Source organism: Agrilus planipennis, unplaced genomic scaffold, assembly GCF_000699045.2.
Source record: "Agrilus planipennis isolate EAB-ADULT unplaced genomic scaffold, Apla_2.0 scaffold155, whole genome shotgun sequence".
NCBI classification, from domain to species: domain Eukaryota; kingdom Metazoa; phylum Arthropoda; class Insecta; order Coleoptera; family Buprestidae; genus Agrilus; species Agrilus planipennis.
In genome coordinates this window covers 148,249-166,990 of record NW_020439161.1, presented here as the reverse complement: position 1 = coordinate 166,990, position 18,742 = coordinate 148,249, and the positions used below count along the sequence as shown (strand labels likewise).

Genomic DNA, 18,742 nt, shown 5'->3' with positions numbered 1-18,742 from the left:
TTTATTCCACCCCTCTTACATATTTCACCCCTTTCTAATTTTCAAAATCTTTCTTAATAGGATTAGTCTTTCTCCTCTTCTGTTTATTATTCTCTTGCATTCATTCAAATCTTTACTTTTATCGCAACCCCTAGTTGACCTCTACTACACGAAATAAATACATATTTATCAATATTAATTTGAAATCATTTTTTCAATTTTTTATTTACCCACTACAAACTACCTCAAATTAATGAGGAAAAAATTGTTGCTGTTGTCACACCCCCGCCGGGAATCGAACCCGGGACCTTTGGCTTTACGCACCAATGTTCTACCTCTAAACTACGAGAGGTGACAACAGCAACCACGACCAACCGACATATAAGGTTAACGATCCGTCGATTTTTATTAACTTAATTATATATATATTAAATATATGAAATCCTATGACATTGTTAGTTACTTAATAGTGGATTAATATGCAATATTAATTTGAAATCATTTTTTCGATTTTTTATTTACCCACTACAAACTACCTCAAATTAATGAGGGAAAAATTGTTGCTGTTGTCACACCCCCGCCGGGAATCGAACCCGGGACCTTTGGCTTTACGCACCAATGTTCTGACCACTAAACTACGAGAGGTGACAACAGCAACCACGACCAACCGACCTACAAGGTTAACGATCCGTCGAACTAATGTAACTATATACTGAATATACTATGATTAAACATACATATAATTTAGATATCTTTTAGAAGTGAGTTAGTTTAATATGAAATATTATTCTGAAAATTCATTTCTGAATTTTTTACCCACTACACGCTACCTCAAATTAATGAGGGAAAAATTGTTGCTGTTGTCACACCCCCGCCGGGAATCGAACCCGGGACCTTTGGCTTTACGCACCAATGTTCTGACCACTAAACTACGAGAGGTGACAACAACAACCACGACCAACCGACCTACAAGGTTAACGATCCGTCGAACTAATGTAACTATATACTGAATATACTATGATTAAACATACGTACAATTTAGACATCTTTTTTGGAAGTGAGTTAGTTTAATATGAAATATTATTCTGAAAATTCATTTCTGAAATTTTTACCCACTGCACACTACCTCAAATTAATGAGGGAAAAATTGTTGCTGTTGTCACACCCCCGCCGGGAATCGAACCCGGGACCTTTGGCTTTACGCACCAATGTTCTGCCCTAAACTACTCATTAATTTGAGGTAGTTTGTAGTGGGTAAATAAAAAATCGAGAAAATGATTTCAAATTAATATTGCACTATTAAGTAACTAACAATATCATAGGATTTCATATATTTAACATATTCATCAGTTCTTTGGAAACTATATCAAATATTTAATAATATGTGTGGTTATGATCAACGAGAAATGTATTTACCCCTGGTATAATAATTCACTAGCACTTTGTTTCTCATGTTCATGGTCGTGTAGTCGGAACTGTAGTCACTTGCTGCGTTCTGAACGCTCATTTGTTAAATTAGGAAATGTTTCGTGAGGAGAACAGACAAAGTAAAAAGAGATAACCTAATAATAGTAAGCGGTGCAGCGGTTAGAGGTTGCTTAGGTACGCAAAAGATCGGGGTCGGCTTTATAACTAACTAGTTGGAACTAGATCCTTAAACAAGCGTCTTTCTTTCCTAAATTCCTGAGAATGTTGAACTTTCTTTCTATTACACATGAATTGGTGTAATGTTATTCCTTTTTCTTTACCAGTGTCCGCTGCAATTCCTATCTGACATCTCTTTTCTATGTTTACGGTATTCCCTACAACGTCTGTCGTGAGTATGAGTGGGCTAGCCCAGAGTTGTATTTTAACTTTGTACAAGCGCCAACTTTGGCCCACACCTAATCTAATCGTACATGGGGGGGAAAACCTCCAATAAGGCAATTAATATACTTTATTCGAATACCAAAAGGAAAAACGTATGACACTCATGCAATTTTTTCTGCGGAGATAGAGCTTCTTCTGAAAAGAGAATGGGTTGCTTCGATTTCATTTTTAAGTTATACATACTTCTTGTAGGGAGTCGAGAGTAAATTTGTAGTATGAAACGGAAATTGAGTGCGCACATGCAAGCGTGGGTTTATAACTAATAAGCAGTTAATTTGATTTCGGTGGTTGCAGCTATTCTCTAATTGTGGGGAGCTTACAAGTAGGTATAACTTGGTATAAACACCATTTAGCCTGTTTTTAACCCCTTCCCTCCCATGGATTATCATGATTTTATCCTCGTCCTCTTCTCCATGGAACAACGTGATCTTGGTAAAATTTTTGATGCGAAATTTTCGTAGAAATTTTACTGTATTTTAGTTCTTTATTTAAAGCCATCTTATACAGTAAATGTGTAAGGTGTCTATCACAGCAAATATGTCATCTTCATTACGATTATTACATTTAGGTAATGGAGATCGATCTATTCCTAGATCCTCTACTTCTATCCGCCAAAATCTTCATTTTTTTAGTAATAAAAAACCTTTCATCTTTTTTTATTTGTGCCACTGCTTGATTATTGTTTTTATATAAGGTTTGTTAAAAGATTTGCGATAATTAGGGACTTACCCCAAAATAAGCATCTTACTTGTCTTATATACAAGGTTATATAATATAATATAAGTAGCGTACTGTTTCAAAATTTGAAGATAATTTAACACTTGCTCAGAAATCACATAATTTCCAAAATATCTCATACAATGCAGTTTGAGTAGGAAATAGGTTATCTGAACTGATGCTGTTCTGATTCAGGTCTAAAGGCGGTTGTGTGTTGAACATGCTTGCTAACGTTTCGCTAACACGAGTGGCGAATTTCTTCAGTCTACATCCAGTATCGGAGATGAAAGGATATTTAAAACGTGTTTTAAGAATGGCTCGCTCCGAGATAAGTAGACCCCGAACCATTGGCCACGAAACACTCCTCCTACTCGGATTGGACTGATGCTGTTTTGATTCGGGTTCTAAATGTCGTCGTGCATTGAAGTTGCGAGCTTCTTTAGAAGTTTTTCCATCTCCGAAGCTGAATGTAGACTATCACGCCAACACACACGATCTTTAGACCCGAATCAGAACAGCATTAGTTCACCTACTGGCCACGAAAGTCTTTACCAATTTGATAGGTTATTTGATGTTGATCAACTCCATGGTTAATTAAATTTTTGTTTTATTTTTTGCTGCTGGAAGAATATAATTTACAACTGCAAAATCTGGGTCAGCCAAGTAATGTAGGTGGCTTCATGTGATATGATATGAAAATGTGGTAAACGTTAGGTAGTAATTTAAATCGTCCAACTTTTTGTAGTGGGTTTGGAAGGTTAATTAATGTTTGCGGTTTCAGTAGGGGGTAGTTTGTAAAATCTGAAAACGAATTAGGGAAATTATTATCAGTAGAATGAAACGAAATATATCTTCGCATGCCCTTTCCCTTGTTTTCGCGACGGTTTAAGAATAAAAAAAAGGAAACACAACCTTTGCGGGGAAGATTTACGATCTTATTTTAAAAGCGTTGTTACAACGCAGAACTTTTTTAAACAAAAAGCGGTTTTACGATACGAGTTATCTTCCCTTATGGTTCCATTATTCACAGTTGATGTATTTACATGAGAAACGAACATGAAAATTACTTTACACTCATTCCATTGAAATGAGTACAAAGCATGTCAATTTATTCAGAGTTTATTTTAGCATTTCAACTAAATCTTTTTTCTGTTCTTCTTCAAACACATTTCAAATAATGTACGGGTAGGTTTTAATTTAACTCAATTAAGGTTGTTAAAAGGAAACCTTTTATGGCTACAATTACAAAATCAACCGAATTTGTATAACTTTTTGTAGTTTCAAATGAAATAAAAAACAATTCGAGGAACATTCAGATACCCAAGTATTACATTTTTCTTATTTTTGTAGTTGGAGGAGAATTGGAGAATTCAAAATCTTTTTATGTTTATTTCCTACTGGATATGGATTAAGTTCAAACATGGATTAGTAATTATAGGGTTGTTCAGAAAGTCATTTGGTTTTTTTTGTGGAAATGAAACACAGTTTTCGTATAATAAACAAATACTTTATTAAATTATTATTGAAGTGCATCATTCAGTTTGTCCAGCTGATGACAGTAGACTTCCGAATTAATCGTTGTGTTATCCGGTAAAAGCTAAAAAAAAACGATTCCTTTAAAATCCCACCAAACAGACAGCATCACCTTTTTTTGGTGAATATCGGCTTTGGAAATGGTTTGAGCCGGTTCATCTTTTTTGCTCCATGACCTCTTGCGTTTGACGTTGTTGTATACAACCCATTTTTCGTCCCCAGTGATGATGCGCTTCAAAAACGGATCATTTTCGTGACGTTTGAGAAGCGAATCGCAGACGTCAATGCGGCGACACAGATTTCTCTCTGTGAGAACATGGGGAACCCATACATCGAGCTTCGAGGATAATCCCAGGCCTTTCAAGTGGTCATAAACTGTTGAATTTGATAAATTTAACCTCAATCCGATCTCACGTGTTGTTATTCGCCGGTTCACATCAACTAATGCCTTTATCGCGTCTTTATCAGCTTCAACCGGCCTTCCCGAACGTGGTGCATCTTCGACATCAAAATTGCCGGATCGAAATTTAGCGAACCAGTTCTGGCACTGGCGTACTGTCAACACACCTTCTCCATACACATCAGTCAATTTCTTTCTGGCTTGAACAGCATTTTTACCCTTTCTGTAGTAAAACAGTAAGATATGTCGAAAATGCTGCTTATCGCTCTCCATATTTAAAAGGGCACCAACCAAAAACTACTGCGTAGAATTAATTGGAATTTTTCACACACAAGCCTTGCTATATGAGCTCTCAAAGCATATAAAAATTATACGGCTTAAATATGAAGTTGGGTGCAAAGAATACAATTAAATCCTCTGTCGGGAAAAAACGAAATGACTTTCCGAACAACCCTATATTATTTTTCAATTGTAATCCTTTGATAGTTACTGTTGATATTGAACAGAAACAAATATCTCGTGCAGATATAGATTATAGAGCATGGACCAATGGATTGAGCATGACCATTGTACTAAAGGAAATAAAGGGACATCGACTGATGAGCAATCAATAGTTGCGTCTTTTTTACAAGCATGTAATAACCATAGAACTACATAACCACAGTCCACACATTCGTTTTATCTCTCTCGCACTTTGATCTGTATTTATATCACAATCTGGTAGGGAACGTTCAGTCTATTCTCTACATTTATGAGTAGCTATGCCTGCGGCTTCATCCTTTTGATGGAATTCAGTTTATGACTGTGATAAAAGTAATATTTTGTTAATTGATTAATTAACTTTAACATATGTCGTTGACTTTTTTGCAGACTCTTTTCTTTATTCTATAGAAAGCAGTCATACATCTCTTATCGTTAAATCTGTGCTCGTATGAAACGCATTTGGTCAACCCTTTATTCGTTACCGTACCTTAACGGAATAATACACAGTCTATGTTCACCCTGAAGGTACGTTCTAAACATTGGTGAAAGAATTTTTGAAATCGGATGGATAGTTTTCGAGATTAAGCCCTACATCCAAACTTACAAGCTTACAAACTTTACCTTTTTCTAATATTCCTGTAGATATCTGACAAACAAGTCTTTGTTTCAGATCCTTGTTAACCTGTGATAAAATTTAAGTCGAATAGGACCTACCTCTTAGTCAAATTTAAAGATTGTAGGTCTCCAAGACCCATTGATTGAAACATACTGTTTGTTCTCTTGAGGAAATTTTTGTGTTGAGTGAAAGATAACTTTCTTGTATCCTCAAGTCGCACGCTAAATTAATGGCGAGCGATCTAGTTATTGCTTTTCGGAATTGAAAACACTTGCTTTTAAATTAACTATTTATTTACATATGTACAAAATGAAACGTGTGTGATTTAAACTTAAAAAACAGATGAAAAAACAGATAAAGGAAATTAAAGTGGCTATTGAATCTATCTTTTTTCGTTCTAGTTCTTGATCTTTATGAATCTCTCTCAAATGAGCCGTTGCAACCCCTTTTATTAGGAATGGTTGACAGAAACCACCCCACTCTTATCTTACACAAAAAAATAAAGTCGAGCATACAAAACAAAAAACTTTCTCTTAAAACTGACTCGACGAAAATATACAATATAAACAAATAATGGCACTAGAAAGCGTGCTTCTTATTTTCTAGCTACGCTAATAAAACAATAAATTTAAATTCAATAGTACTAATCCTAGCCTAGTAAAATGCCACTAAAGGGTCCAAACATATTACACAAAAGAGCTATAAATCTATCTAAACATGAAACTTACAAAGAAACTAAAAATAACGAATATCATAAAAAAAGGTTAAAATTTACGAACAAGAGGCATTATTTACACATACTATAAATTAAAAGGTTAATACTGACAGGGGTTGCCACGCTAATTAAACATTTACAATTTAACAAAACTTTACTTCTAACAATAGATAAACATAAACTTAATTTTATACGGTGAATACCGAACACACCGGCCACCTTGAACGATTTAAGTTCAAAATCACTTCATTACTATAAATTGGGTAGCGGTGATAGTTTTTTAATACACCGTTTATAAACACCATCTTGAGTTCTCACCGTCACTACCCGCACAATGTTATCGTCACCAGGGTGTAATTCAATAATGCGTCCTAGACTCCATTGTCTTGGCGGAAGATTTTCTTCTTTTATTAACACAATTGTCCCAATTTTAATTTCTTCTGAAGTTCCCTTGTGCCACTTACTTCGAATTCGCAGTTCGTTCAAATATTCTTTATACCAACGACTCCAAAAATGCTGTTTCACTTGTTGTATTCGTTGCCAGGTGGATAATTTATTTTGATAAACATCCCTATAGTCGGGTTCTGGAAAGCTCATTAATGAATCCCCAATAAGGAAATGGGCTGGAGTGAGGGCAACAAGGTCATTAGGGTCACTTGAGATGGGTACTAATGGGCGTGAGTTTAAAATTGCCTCAATCTCAATAATACAAGTATTAAATTGCTCGTAAGTAAATAACGCATTAGCCACAGTTCTATATAAATGACTTTTGAAGGATTTTACTGCAGCCTCCCATAAGCCACCGAAATGAGGTGCTCGTGGGGGCGAGAAATGCCAATTAATTTGCTGTTTTGAAAAATATTGTTTTAAACCTCCTGAATATTCATCTGACATAAAAAATGCTTGTAACTTTAATATTTCATTCTTAGCGCCTACAAAATTTGTAGCATTGTCTGAATAGACATTATTAGGATTACCTCGCCGAGCAGCAAATCGTTTTATTGCTTCTATACAAGCCTCAGTAGTCAAGTCTGTTACTAATTCCAGATGTACCGCTTTAGTTGAAAAGCAAACAAATACAGCTACATACGCTTTAATTTTAATTTTATTTCTGAATTTCTTTTCCTTTAAAAGAAAAGGGCCACAATAATCCAAGCCCACATTAAGGAATGGACGAGTCTTTATTAAGCGAGTTTCAGGTAAATCTCCCATACGATAGTCCGGTACCTTTGCATTGTACCTACTACACTTTACACAATCATTGATTTCATTATCTATAGGATTTACATAATAAGTAAATTCATTTTTAACTGGACTCCAACGACCACCTAATACTTTTTTAATTTCAGATTCACACGGAAATTCTACTAAATTTTTGTTTTGCATTCCAATTTTATTAATTAATTCGGGACAATTTGATGCCCATTTATGCAGTTGAAAACCTCCGCATTTTAAAAGTTCTGTTACTTGTGCTGTTAATAATTTTGCATCTTTCAAAGAATTTGCACCTGACAACCAATCATCTACATACATATCGTTTTCTACACTAACTGCCGCTGTGGGAAATCGACTACCTTCATCACAAACTAATTGCTTTAAAGTCCTAGTAGCTAAATAGTACGCTGATGCTGTTCCCTGCGTAACAGTAGTTAATTTATAAAATCNTAAGGAATGGACGAGTCTTTATTAAGCGAGTTTCAGGTAAATCTCCCATACGATAGTCCGGTACCTTTGCATTGTACCTACTACACTTTACACAATCATTGATTTCATTATCTATAGGATTTACATAATAAGTAAATTCATTTTTAACTGGACTCCAACGACCACCTAATACTTTTTTAATTTCAGATTCACACGGAAATTCTACTAAATTTTTGTTTTGCATTCCAATTTTATTAATTAATTCGGGACAATTTGATGCCCATTTATGCAGTTGAAAACCTCCGCATTTTAAAAGTTCTGTTACTTGTGCTGTTAATAATTTTGCATCTTTCAAGGAATTTGCACCTGACAACCAATCATCTACATACATATCGTTTTCTACACTAACTGCCGCTGTGGGAAATCGACTACCTTCATCACAAACTAATTGTTTTAAAGTCCTAGTAGCTAAATAGGACGCTGATGCTGTTCCCTGCGTAACAGTAGTTAATTTATAAACTCCGATATCTTCATTTCCATTTTCACGATATAAAATTTTCTGATAAACTGAGTGTTCATCTGTAACATTAACTTGGCGATACATCTTTTGTACATCTGTAGTAATTGCTATACGAGGCAAACGAAAACGCATTATACTAAATATCAACTCCTTTTGTACAACTGGGCCAACCATTAATGTATCGTAAAGAGACACATTGGTAGAACTTTTTGCCGAAGCGTCAAAAACTACGCGTACCTTTGTCGTCAAACTATCTTCGTTAACTACTGCCTGATGTGGTATATAATAGCCTTCACTTTTATTATCTATACTAGTAATTTCAACCATATGATTTAACTTTAAATACTCTAACAATGATTCCCTATACTGCTTTCTTAATTTTGGATTCTTTGATAATCGTCCTTCCAGAGAATAAAAATGTTTTAGTGTGTTGAAATATGAATACCCTAAATTACCTAATTCCTTATTGAAAGGTAATTTTACTAAATATTTTCCCTCTACATCACGAGTGGTAGTTAGCTCATAAATGCGCTCACATTCATTTTCTTCTTTTGAAAGGTATGTCGTACTCGGTACTTCCTCGATTTCCCAAAATTGTTTTACCTGTTTTTCTAATGAGCTTGTTGTAATCAAAAAACTTGAATTTGTAGGTTTTATATTGCTGTTAAATTTTATTTCTCCTGTAACTACCCAACCTAATAATGTTTTTTGTAATAAAATCGAATCATTACATAGCCTTATCTGACCAATACTTAATAATTTATAGAAGACAGTAGTTCCTATCAATGCTTCTATTTCCGCGGGTTTATCAAATTCAGGATCAGCTAACCAAATATTCTTGGGAATTTTTATCAAAGATTTATTAATACGCCGAGATGGCAATAACCCCGTAATTGTTGGAAGTGCTACAAAAGTTAATTCTGTTTCATATTGGTCATTTCGAGAACGAATTTTTGTATTGACTTTATACTGAGCTGTAGTTGTGAGCTGCCCTAAACCGGAAAAAGGTAAATTTATATTTTCTTTCTTTAATTTCAACTTTTCTGCTAATTTTTCCGATATAAAGTGAGATTGTGAACAGCCATCCAACAATACTCTACATTCATGCTCTCTTTTTTGAGCGTCTAAAATTATGATGCGAGCTGTTCCAAGAAGAACTTCTGAATCATATGTCACCGCTAAACTACTTTGGGGTTGCCTGTTATCATTAGTAGTGCACGCATTTGTAACACTATTTTCACTTTTATTTTTATTTAATTCACTATTTGCAAAGTGTAATAATTCATTGTGCTTACGATTACATTTTTTGCAACCTGCTGCAAAACATTTATGTGTTTGATGATTATTTTTAAGACAATTGAGGCACAATGTTCTATTTTTCGCTGCATTTAACCTTTCTCGAGGACTTAACTTTAAAAATTCTTTACAATGATAAATGATGTGGTTTCCTCTACACATATTACATTCAATTTTATTTTCCGTTCCTACATAAGACTGTATTCGACGGTTTCCCTGATGATTCCTTTCATACCTTAAATTGTTATTTTTATTTTGATTCAAACATACTTCACTTTCGTCACCCCTTTCTTGCTTATTTAAAAATGACACTAATTCACAAAATTTAGGCATTTGTTCAGTTTCTAGACTACGTTCCCAGGTTCGACGCGAATTCTTATCTAATTTTTGAGTTATTATATAAACTAAAAACGAATCCCATTTATCTACCGGCTCCCCAAGAGCCTTCAAGGCATTTACATGCATTTGTGCCTTTTCTTTTAGATTCCTAACACTAGCAGGGGACTCTTTCATAATATCTGGTATATCCAGAAGCATTTTAATATGAGTTTGGATTATTTGGCGGGGCCTATTACAACGTTGCTTGAGCAAGTCCCAAGCTACGATATAATTTTCCTGCGATGCAGTAAGAGACTCTGTAATAGTTGTTAAATTACCTTTTAATGAATTTTTTAGTAAATGAAATTTTTGAACTGCTGGTATATTAACGTCATTATGAACAAGTGATTCAAACGTATCTCTAAAACTACACCATTCTATTGGATTTCCGTCAAACGGACGAATTTCTATTTTAGNTCTGTAATAGTTGTTAAATTACCTTTTAATGAATTTTTTAGTAAATGAAATTTTTGAACTGCTGGTATATTAACGTCATTATGAACAAGTGATTCAAACGTATCTCTAAAACTACACCATTCTATTGGATTTCCGTCAAACGGACGAATTTCTATTTTTGGCAATAAACTATTACTTTGTTGAAACGTCATACTACGATCTAGAACATTAACTGACTGAGGCGGTACATTCAATTTATCATTATTTTTATTCAACATACGCAATTTTTGCTTAATTAATTTGCTACACAAGAAATACTGCTCTTCGAATTTGGTTCTTTCTTCCTCCTGATCTGGAAAACTATCCTCTAAATCTTCGTTTTCAATTTGAAGATCAATTTTTAATTGGGAATTTTGAAATATTTGATAATATTCCTCTAATTTTACCTTTCGCGCTTCTACATCATCACAATCAATATTTTCATTATCACTCTTGAAATAATTAATTAATTTTGTTACATTAGCTTTAGCCACAGTACGAGTTTTTATTAAAGTTTTAATTCCTTCACCTGCCATTGTTATTTATTACGTGAGATCAAGACAATTTTATAAAAGGTAAATGTAAACACAAGGAAATGGAGATTCTTATAGCTTACTTGTTTTTCGAAGACGATGATTTCTGAATCGACAATTCTGGATGATCTCTTACCAGTTGCAAGGCGTATCCAAACGGGACACAACACTAAAATTGTCCAAACGGGACACACTAAAATTGTCCAAACGGGACACACTAAACTGATTCTGTTCTAACTGAACACACACTTATGGCTATCCAAACGGGATACCTGGTGGTAATGATCCAAACGGGATACTCACAATGATTTTTTCTCTTTTTTCCTCTTCCAAGACGGCTGCTCTTCCAAACGGGAAGTCCGTACGACGAAGAATTTTCAATTTTCGGCTTCCAAGACGGTATTCTTCCAAACGGGAAATCCGTACGCTGATGCCAATTACACACGTCCAAATTGAATTTTTCTTTGAAAGCTGCTTTCAAAATCCGGCTCGAAGGACCATGTTTGTTCTCTTGAGGAAATTTTTGTGTTGAGTGAAAGATAACTTTCTTGTATCCTCAAGTCGCACGCTAAATTAATGGCGAGCGATCTAGTTATTGCTTTTCGGAATTGAAAACACTTGCTTTTAAATTAACTATTTATTTACATATGTACAAAATGAAACGTGTGTGATTTAAACTTAAAAAACAGATGAAAAAACAGATAAAGGAAATTAAAGTGGCTATTGAATCTATCTTTTTTCGTTCTAGTTCTTGATCTTTATGAATCTCTCTCAAATGAGCCGTTGCAACCCCTTTTATTAGGAATGGTTGACAGAAACCACCCCACTCTTATCTTACACAAAAAAATAAAGTCGAGCATACAAAACAAAAAACTTTCTCTTAAAACTGACTCGACGAAAATATACAATATAAACAAATAATGGCACTAGAAAGCGTGCTTCTTATTTTCTAGCTACGCTAATAAAACAATAAATTTAAATTCAATAGTACTAATCCTAGCCTAGTAAAATGCCACTAAAGGGTCCAAACATATTACACAAAAGAGCTATAAATCTATCTAAACATGAAACTTACAAAGAAACTAAAAATAACGAATATCATAAAAAAAGGTTAAAATTTACGAACAAGAGGCATTATTTACACATACTATAAATTAAAAGGTTAATACTGACAGGGGTTGCCACGCTAATTAAACATTTACAATTTAACAAAACTTTACTTCTAACAATAGATAAACATAAACTTAATTTTATACGGTGAATACCGAACACATACCTTCTAAAGAAAATTACATATTTTCTTATTGCTTAGGTATAGTAATAGGTATACGTAACTGTCGTTGCCTATGTTATGTAGTTTTTTAGTCAGTTTGTTCAAAATTTACTGACAGTAACGTTATTCAGGTTTAATTACATGTATGACATTTGTCTAGAAGAGGAACTTGATATCTGAATGTAATCGTGGTTATATTTATATTGTTGGTTCAAACTGAATGTTCTTGAATCACAAAACAGAAAGTATCACGTGATGCGATATCGCGTAATATATATTGACATTTCACACGATCGAATTACAACATTCCCTTATTTTGTATGATACGTGATAGTACAGTCAAATCGTCATTTGAAATAAAACAGATTCAGAGGCAGACTGAATTTTTAATACAATGCTGTTTCTGGCGGTCCAAATGGTATAATCCCAAACTAGCTTATCTAAATCTCCAACTGAAATTCTCTAGCATGATCCTGGAATTGATTTATTGTTGAAGTTACCATAAATCAATTTTTGCACATTTTGACTTTGAAAAGGCGATTTTGACCGAAAACCTTCAGTATGAAAGTTTTAGATTTCGCAGTAATTATTTGTCGATATTATATGAACATATATGCTTCAGTGGAATTCTGGTGATACCAATTATACTTCGTTTAGTTTCTAGAGCGATGTGACCTTCAGTTTGACCGGCGCAAAGTAAAAAAGAACAGCACCAGGTCAGTAAAGGAAGGAGACAACTCTTGGCCAAACTCTCAATCGGTGAGGAGCGTATAATCCGTACAGTACTGCACGGAAAAATTGACCATTTTATCCGCTACAATTGCATTGCTAAAATGTGCTGTTATTGGTACCAATCACTACTGAAAATATCAACGAGATGTTTATTTATAGTTGAAGATATATTAAAGGCTTTAACGCTTGTTTTCGACTCGCACTACTATTCATAATTGAACAAAACTTTTAGCAGGTACTGTATGAAAAAGTATGTTTAATGAACAAGAGTCGAGAATATAATGAGCTTTTTTCTCCCTACCTACGATTTTGCCAGCGCGCATCCAAGACATTGGAAGAGGTACATCGCTAGAGAAAGTAAATGAAGTATAAGATCGAAAAGGTGACAAATTTAATCTGTTGTTTTGATGAAATGTGCTTCCTTCAAACTTCAGCAGTTTGCAGAACAACTCAAACTAATTCTTTATTTAACGATATCTGTAGCGATAGATTTTAATCAGAAGCATTCGTTTATACTTAAATCTATGGATTGTAGCTTTCCTCAGTCAAAAGATATGTACATTGATTAAAACATTGGAGACGCAGTGAAACGTACATAAAAGTGGAACATTCGCCGTTCGAATTTATACTAGGTACCAGAAATTAATTGGTAGTATAAATGTTTTCGTACTGTCCTCAGTAGACATGTACATGGAGCAGTTTTAGAAACGTATTTACACGAAAGCGAGAATTATTCAGAGTTTGTACATACGTTTATGATACATACAGTTGCCATTTCTGTTATGTCAAGAGCTTATCTATAAAAATACTCCTGTGGATGTAATACAAGACAGTTATGGTTTGGTTCCCAGTATTTTGGAGTTAATATCTGTTATGCAACTGGTAACCAACAAATAATAAAAAGAATCTTTCGAACATTTCATTTCTACCATCTCTTAATGCTGACAGTTCTTCCAGTGTACCTTCTAGTGTGGAAGGCTTTCGTGAGTCTCCCCTCAGGAATCGTAGGAATAAATGAGTGGGGATTGGAGAAAGATAGATGATATGGACGAAATGAAAACAGAAAAGAGAAAGATTATATCTGGAATTTCTGTGGCGGACCCGGAATCGAACTAAACAATAATGAAAATAATTGTTAGGATTGAATTTCCAAAACCTCCTTGCTCGAACCACAAACTTGACTAAACTATGAGTAACTTGAGGAAATTGGAGAATATTGTCTATACGTAGAGGTCAATAAAGTTTCGTGGGGGAAGTTATATACCTTTAGCGTTTAGGGTATGTTTAATAAATAAAAACACAAATAAAACACTAAGATATAACAATAACTTGAATTTATATACACGCAACAAAAACCATGAAAAAAAAAAAAAGAAATATACAACAGACAAAAAACGTAAAAGTTGAAAAGACACAAGAACACAACAAGACACAAAAATAACATACAAAAACAATGAAAACAGACAGACAATTAACAATAAATAAATGTTGTAGACTTACTCGAATGTTGACAGCAGAGTGGTTCGTTAGTATGGAAATTTAGGGGTTTATATACAGCTGAATTGTTAGTAAAAAGAGATAGAATATTCAAGAGGAACAGTATGAACAGTAAAGTTGAAGGTACAGGTTTATAGCACTCAGAGCGAGCAATATAGAATTTTAGGAAAAGTAATTAAGGGAAAGTACAGCAATTAGTAAGGGGTGCATGCAAGTACAGGTGAAGATGAAATTCTAGGTAAAGGCTAACGATAGTAGAACAATAGAATCTAGGTTGAAAGGAAACAAAGGCATGCACAAGATAAGAAGTTGTAAGTCTACAAATAGATTTAGAAGAATATTCACAAAATAATAATAATAATAAAAATTCAATAAAAACGAATATAAGAAATTAACTTTAACGATGTTACCGCCACATACCTACCCTTATACTTTATATTTCTAGAGCAGATATCTATTCTACAAAATACCGAAATATTACACTAACAGAATCGGAAATCATCCTTTTCTTCGAACGTATAATCAATATCGGATATCAATGTCTTTAAAAATAGTAACTTATTCGTAATAAAGTTGTTACTCTGACAAGAAACTTTCCAGAAATTACGTAGGTACTTGTACTTGTATTAAGATCAAATACTTGACAATTTAAGCAGAATTCTCCGTTATATCGAAACACATTGCCATACACTAATTCAAAAAGTTACATTAAATGTTATATTAACTTTTGCCTGGGGTCCTACCCACGCCTAAGAGAACCGTTACGAATTCTGTGTAGAGAAGTTGATCCAACTAACGATAATATGTGCTTGCTCGGAAATACGTATTTCTTGTTGAGGGAACTTTTACGAAAATTAATACAACTTTATAATAATAAGGAAACTGGCAACTTTCGATATATCAAACTAAATTTTAACTACGTAATAAAAAGGGGAAACCCTTGAAGGAAATAAATAAACGTTATCAGCGATTTGCGAGAAAGCTTTTCCGATCGAGCGAAAGTGTTTGTTCAAAGCAGCTTTACACTGAGCCATTGATAAGTAGGTGCTATATATTTTGTTAAAAGAAAATTTTTGTACTAAGCAGTCTATTTGAAACTTGTTACATACAAATACTTCTCAAGAATATATAGAAAAACCCAAAATCAAACATATTTTTCAATAGGGGTCTTTTAATTATGATATAGACAGATTCGTAAACTGTTTATTATGAGCAGATGGACTAATATCACTCAGATTAAACTGGTAGACTGAACTTAATTTTTGGGTATCTACTTCATTCTCACTAGCTGCTAATGCTGGTGGGCGGGCAGTCCGGAGGATAGGGTGGAAGACCGTCTTGTAGGAGACGTAGGATGGAGTAGGAGGTGATTGGGGTGAGAAAGATGCGATGGAAGAAATGGAGGCCGAAAAGGGAAAGATTTTATGTATGGAATATCTGTGCACCATCATTTGCCTAAATGATCCAAGGGCAGGCGAAGCCAGAATCGAACTAAACAGTAATAAAAATAATTGTTAGGATTGGGTTTCTAAAACCTTCTCGCTCGAACCGCAAACGTGACTAAACTATAAATAACTTAAGGAAATTGGAGAATATTGTTTATACGTAGAAGCCAATAAGGTTTCGTGGGAGAATTGATATACCTACCCTCATATTCTATATTTCTAGAATAGATACCTAACAGAATCCTTTCTTATCGGGCGAAAGTGAGACATTGCTTTCGCTGTTTCTTCAAAAGCAGCTTTGCCTCCAAACCATTGAAATCAATGACGCAGGTAAGTAGGGACTAAGCAATCGATTTGAAACTGGGTACATGTGAATATTTCTCAAGAATATATAGAAAGAGCCAAAATCAAACATATTTTTCAACAGCGAGCTTTTAATTACGATATGGACAGATTCGTAAACTGTTTATTATGAGCATATAGACTAACATCACTCAGACTGAACTGATAGAGTGAACTTAATTTTTGGGTATCTACTTCATTCCTACCAGCTGCTAATGCAGTACCGTAGGATACGGTGGAAGATCCTCTTGTAGGAGTTGTAGGATGGAGTAGGAGATGGTCGCGAGTGAGAAAGATGAAATGCAAGAATAGAAGGCAGAAGAGAGCAGAATACTACTATTAACAGCATCAGGCTAGGATAGACGGACCTGGAATCTAACCACTGTCCTCCCGAATGATATGTAATGGTCTAAACCTCTAGACCATGCCGATCGGTTGGTAGAGTTATGAAAGTTGATGTTTTTATACAAAGAGATATCTGTTAGATGCCAATGTGAAAAAAACTCAATACTGTATTCAAGGCTGTTGCTCAGGTCGGCAGGATTTTGGGGCAGCAAATATCGCTTCATTTTAATGTACAGAAGTAACTGACCACCTGAACGAGCTTTAAGTTGATTTACGTTTTGATATTAACGTTTCGGCTTCTGTTTTCCATACTTGAACTGAACAGATTGGCTCAATTATTATATACAACTGATTTATCTGATGGTCCAGTTGATATCATAAATGTGTGTCCACTTTTTGAAGTATTACTAATGACCATAGGTACGCAACTCCTTACATACAGCCCTCAATTGAAATCAAGAAATCAACGAAAAGAATGTCGACGATATACATCCGCATATAACTATGACATTGCGAATAGATTAAGATCTCAGTTGCGATTGAGTTAGTTACAATGTGACCCAAAACGTGCTGGTGCCTTCAATGTGGAGAACTTCGTTAAAATATTTTTTAGGCAATAATGTTGTGGCAATGGTTTCAAATTTCAACATGTGTTGTTCTTTAAAGCAGTCTACTTTCTGTTATGGTACTTAACCTACATTCCGTAGTTTTGTTTTATCTAATATTTTATGCGCCAAAAATTGATCGTTAAAGATACTTTTTGGATTGTAAATTTATGTTTTCTTGAAGACTATTAATGTACTTTTATTATCAAGTATGGATATGTGATCTATTACATGTAATGCTCTCTTTTGTCAAACAGGGATGCCTTTTAATGTTTTAGGATCTAATATTACGTATATTTAGAAGGTATCCAATAGTTTTCTCTTCTGTTCGATAGAAAAAGAAATAGTTCTGTGCTCATGAACGGTATAACTCAGAAATTTGAATAAAATTGTTAATAGATTTTTTATGGGTTAGAAATGTAGATCTTGGGTCTCATGGGCGAATTATTAATATATCGTAAATAAAAATGGTTACAAAGAAGGAGTTGTTAGAAAAGGTAGCGGTAGCGGAAGAGAGGTAGCTACGAAAGCCAAGAAGAAGGAAAGATAGAATGGTACGACAACTTTTGAGAGATAAAAGGATAGTCAGAGACATGTCAGAAGTTGAAACTGAAGTGAAGAGTGGAAGAGGAGGACTTAAATTAGATCATTTTTCCGAAATATGCAGGGATGTGCGATGATCTACCCTACTGGAAATTAGTTAGTGAATTGGATCCGATGCGAATCAGAATTTCGTGAAGATTGATCAGAAATAAATTAGGCTTTCTGATCCGGGTATGATGGAAAATCGTCACGTCATATATATGATCAACATAGGATCCATTTGAAAATTCCATGGCGGATCTGTTTCTAAGATCCGTGACGGATCCGTTTCTAAAATCCATGACGGATCCGTTTTAAAGATCCATTCAACAAATCCATTCCCTATCCAGCCAAAAGATCTATTTAAAAGATCAGGATAATTTTTTTCTTTTTATTAATTTGGCATAAAATAATTAAATCAATATTACCATTTTACCTTAATTTTATTAATGAACTCAAGTACACAAGTAAGTTTAATAACTATTTATTATTCTTATTTTTTTTATTCCAATTTTTGGCATTATTTATGATTCTACCAACGGCATAATAAAATTTTTTATCTTTATCTTCACGCATGATTTGTTCATTGTTTGACGAACAATATTGCACAATCAGGTAAAAAATAAAGTTCTGTATTATGATCTAGTTCAGAACATTGGATACAATCTTGATTTAAAGATTGTACCGAAACCGTAATAGAATTTGTAGCATTAGATTGTGATAAGAAATTGGTCAGATGACTGGATTAAGAGATAGGATACTCTACTATGATCAGTTTCTGATCAGATGGTTGGATCAACAGA

At 34.1% G+C, this 18,742-nt stretch overlaps 2 protein-coding genes across 2 annotated transcripts in view; one reads left to right on the top strand and one right to left on the bottom strand.

The window, feature by feature from the left end:
• The window catches only part of LOC108737481 (sex peptide receptor-like), an 86,326-nt gene that overhangs the window by 35,554 nt on the left and 32,030 nt on the right, over positions 1–18,742 (top strand). The gene's annotated exons all lie outside the window — the stretch shown is intronic.
• Positions 6,265–8,291, bottom strand: LOC112905445. The gene is made up of 2 exons (XM_025977908.1): positions 7,982–8,291; positions 6,265–7,479 (listed from the first exon to the last, which is right to left on the bottom strand). The coding sequence occupies exons 1-2, from the start codon at positions 8,198–8,200 to the stop codon at positions 6,565–6,567; spliced, it is 1,134 nt and encodes a 377-aa protein (XP_025833693.1). The 5' UTR covers positions 8,201–8,291; the 3' UTR covers positions 6,265–6,564.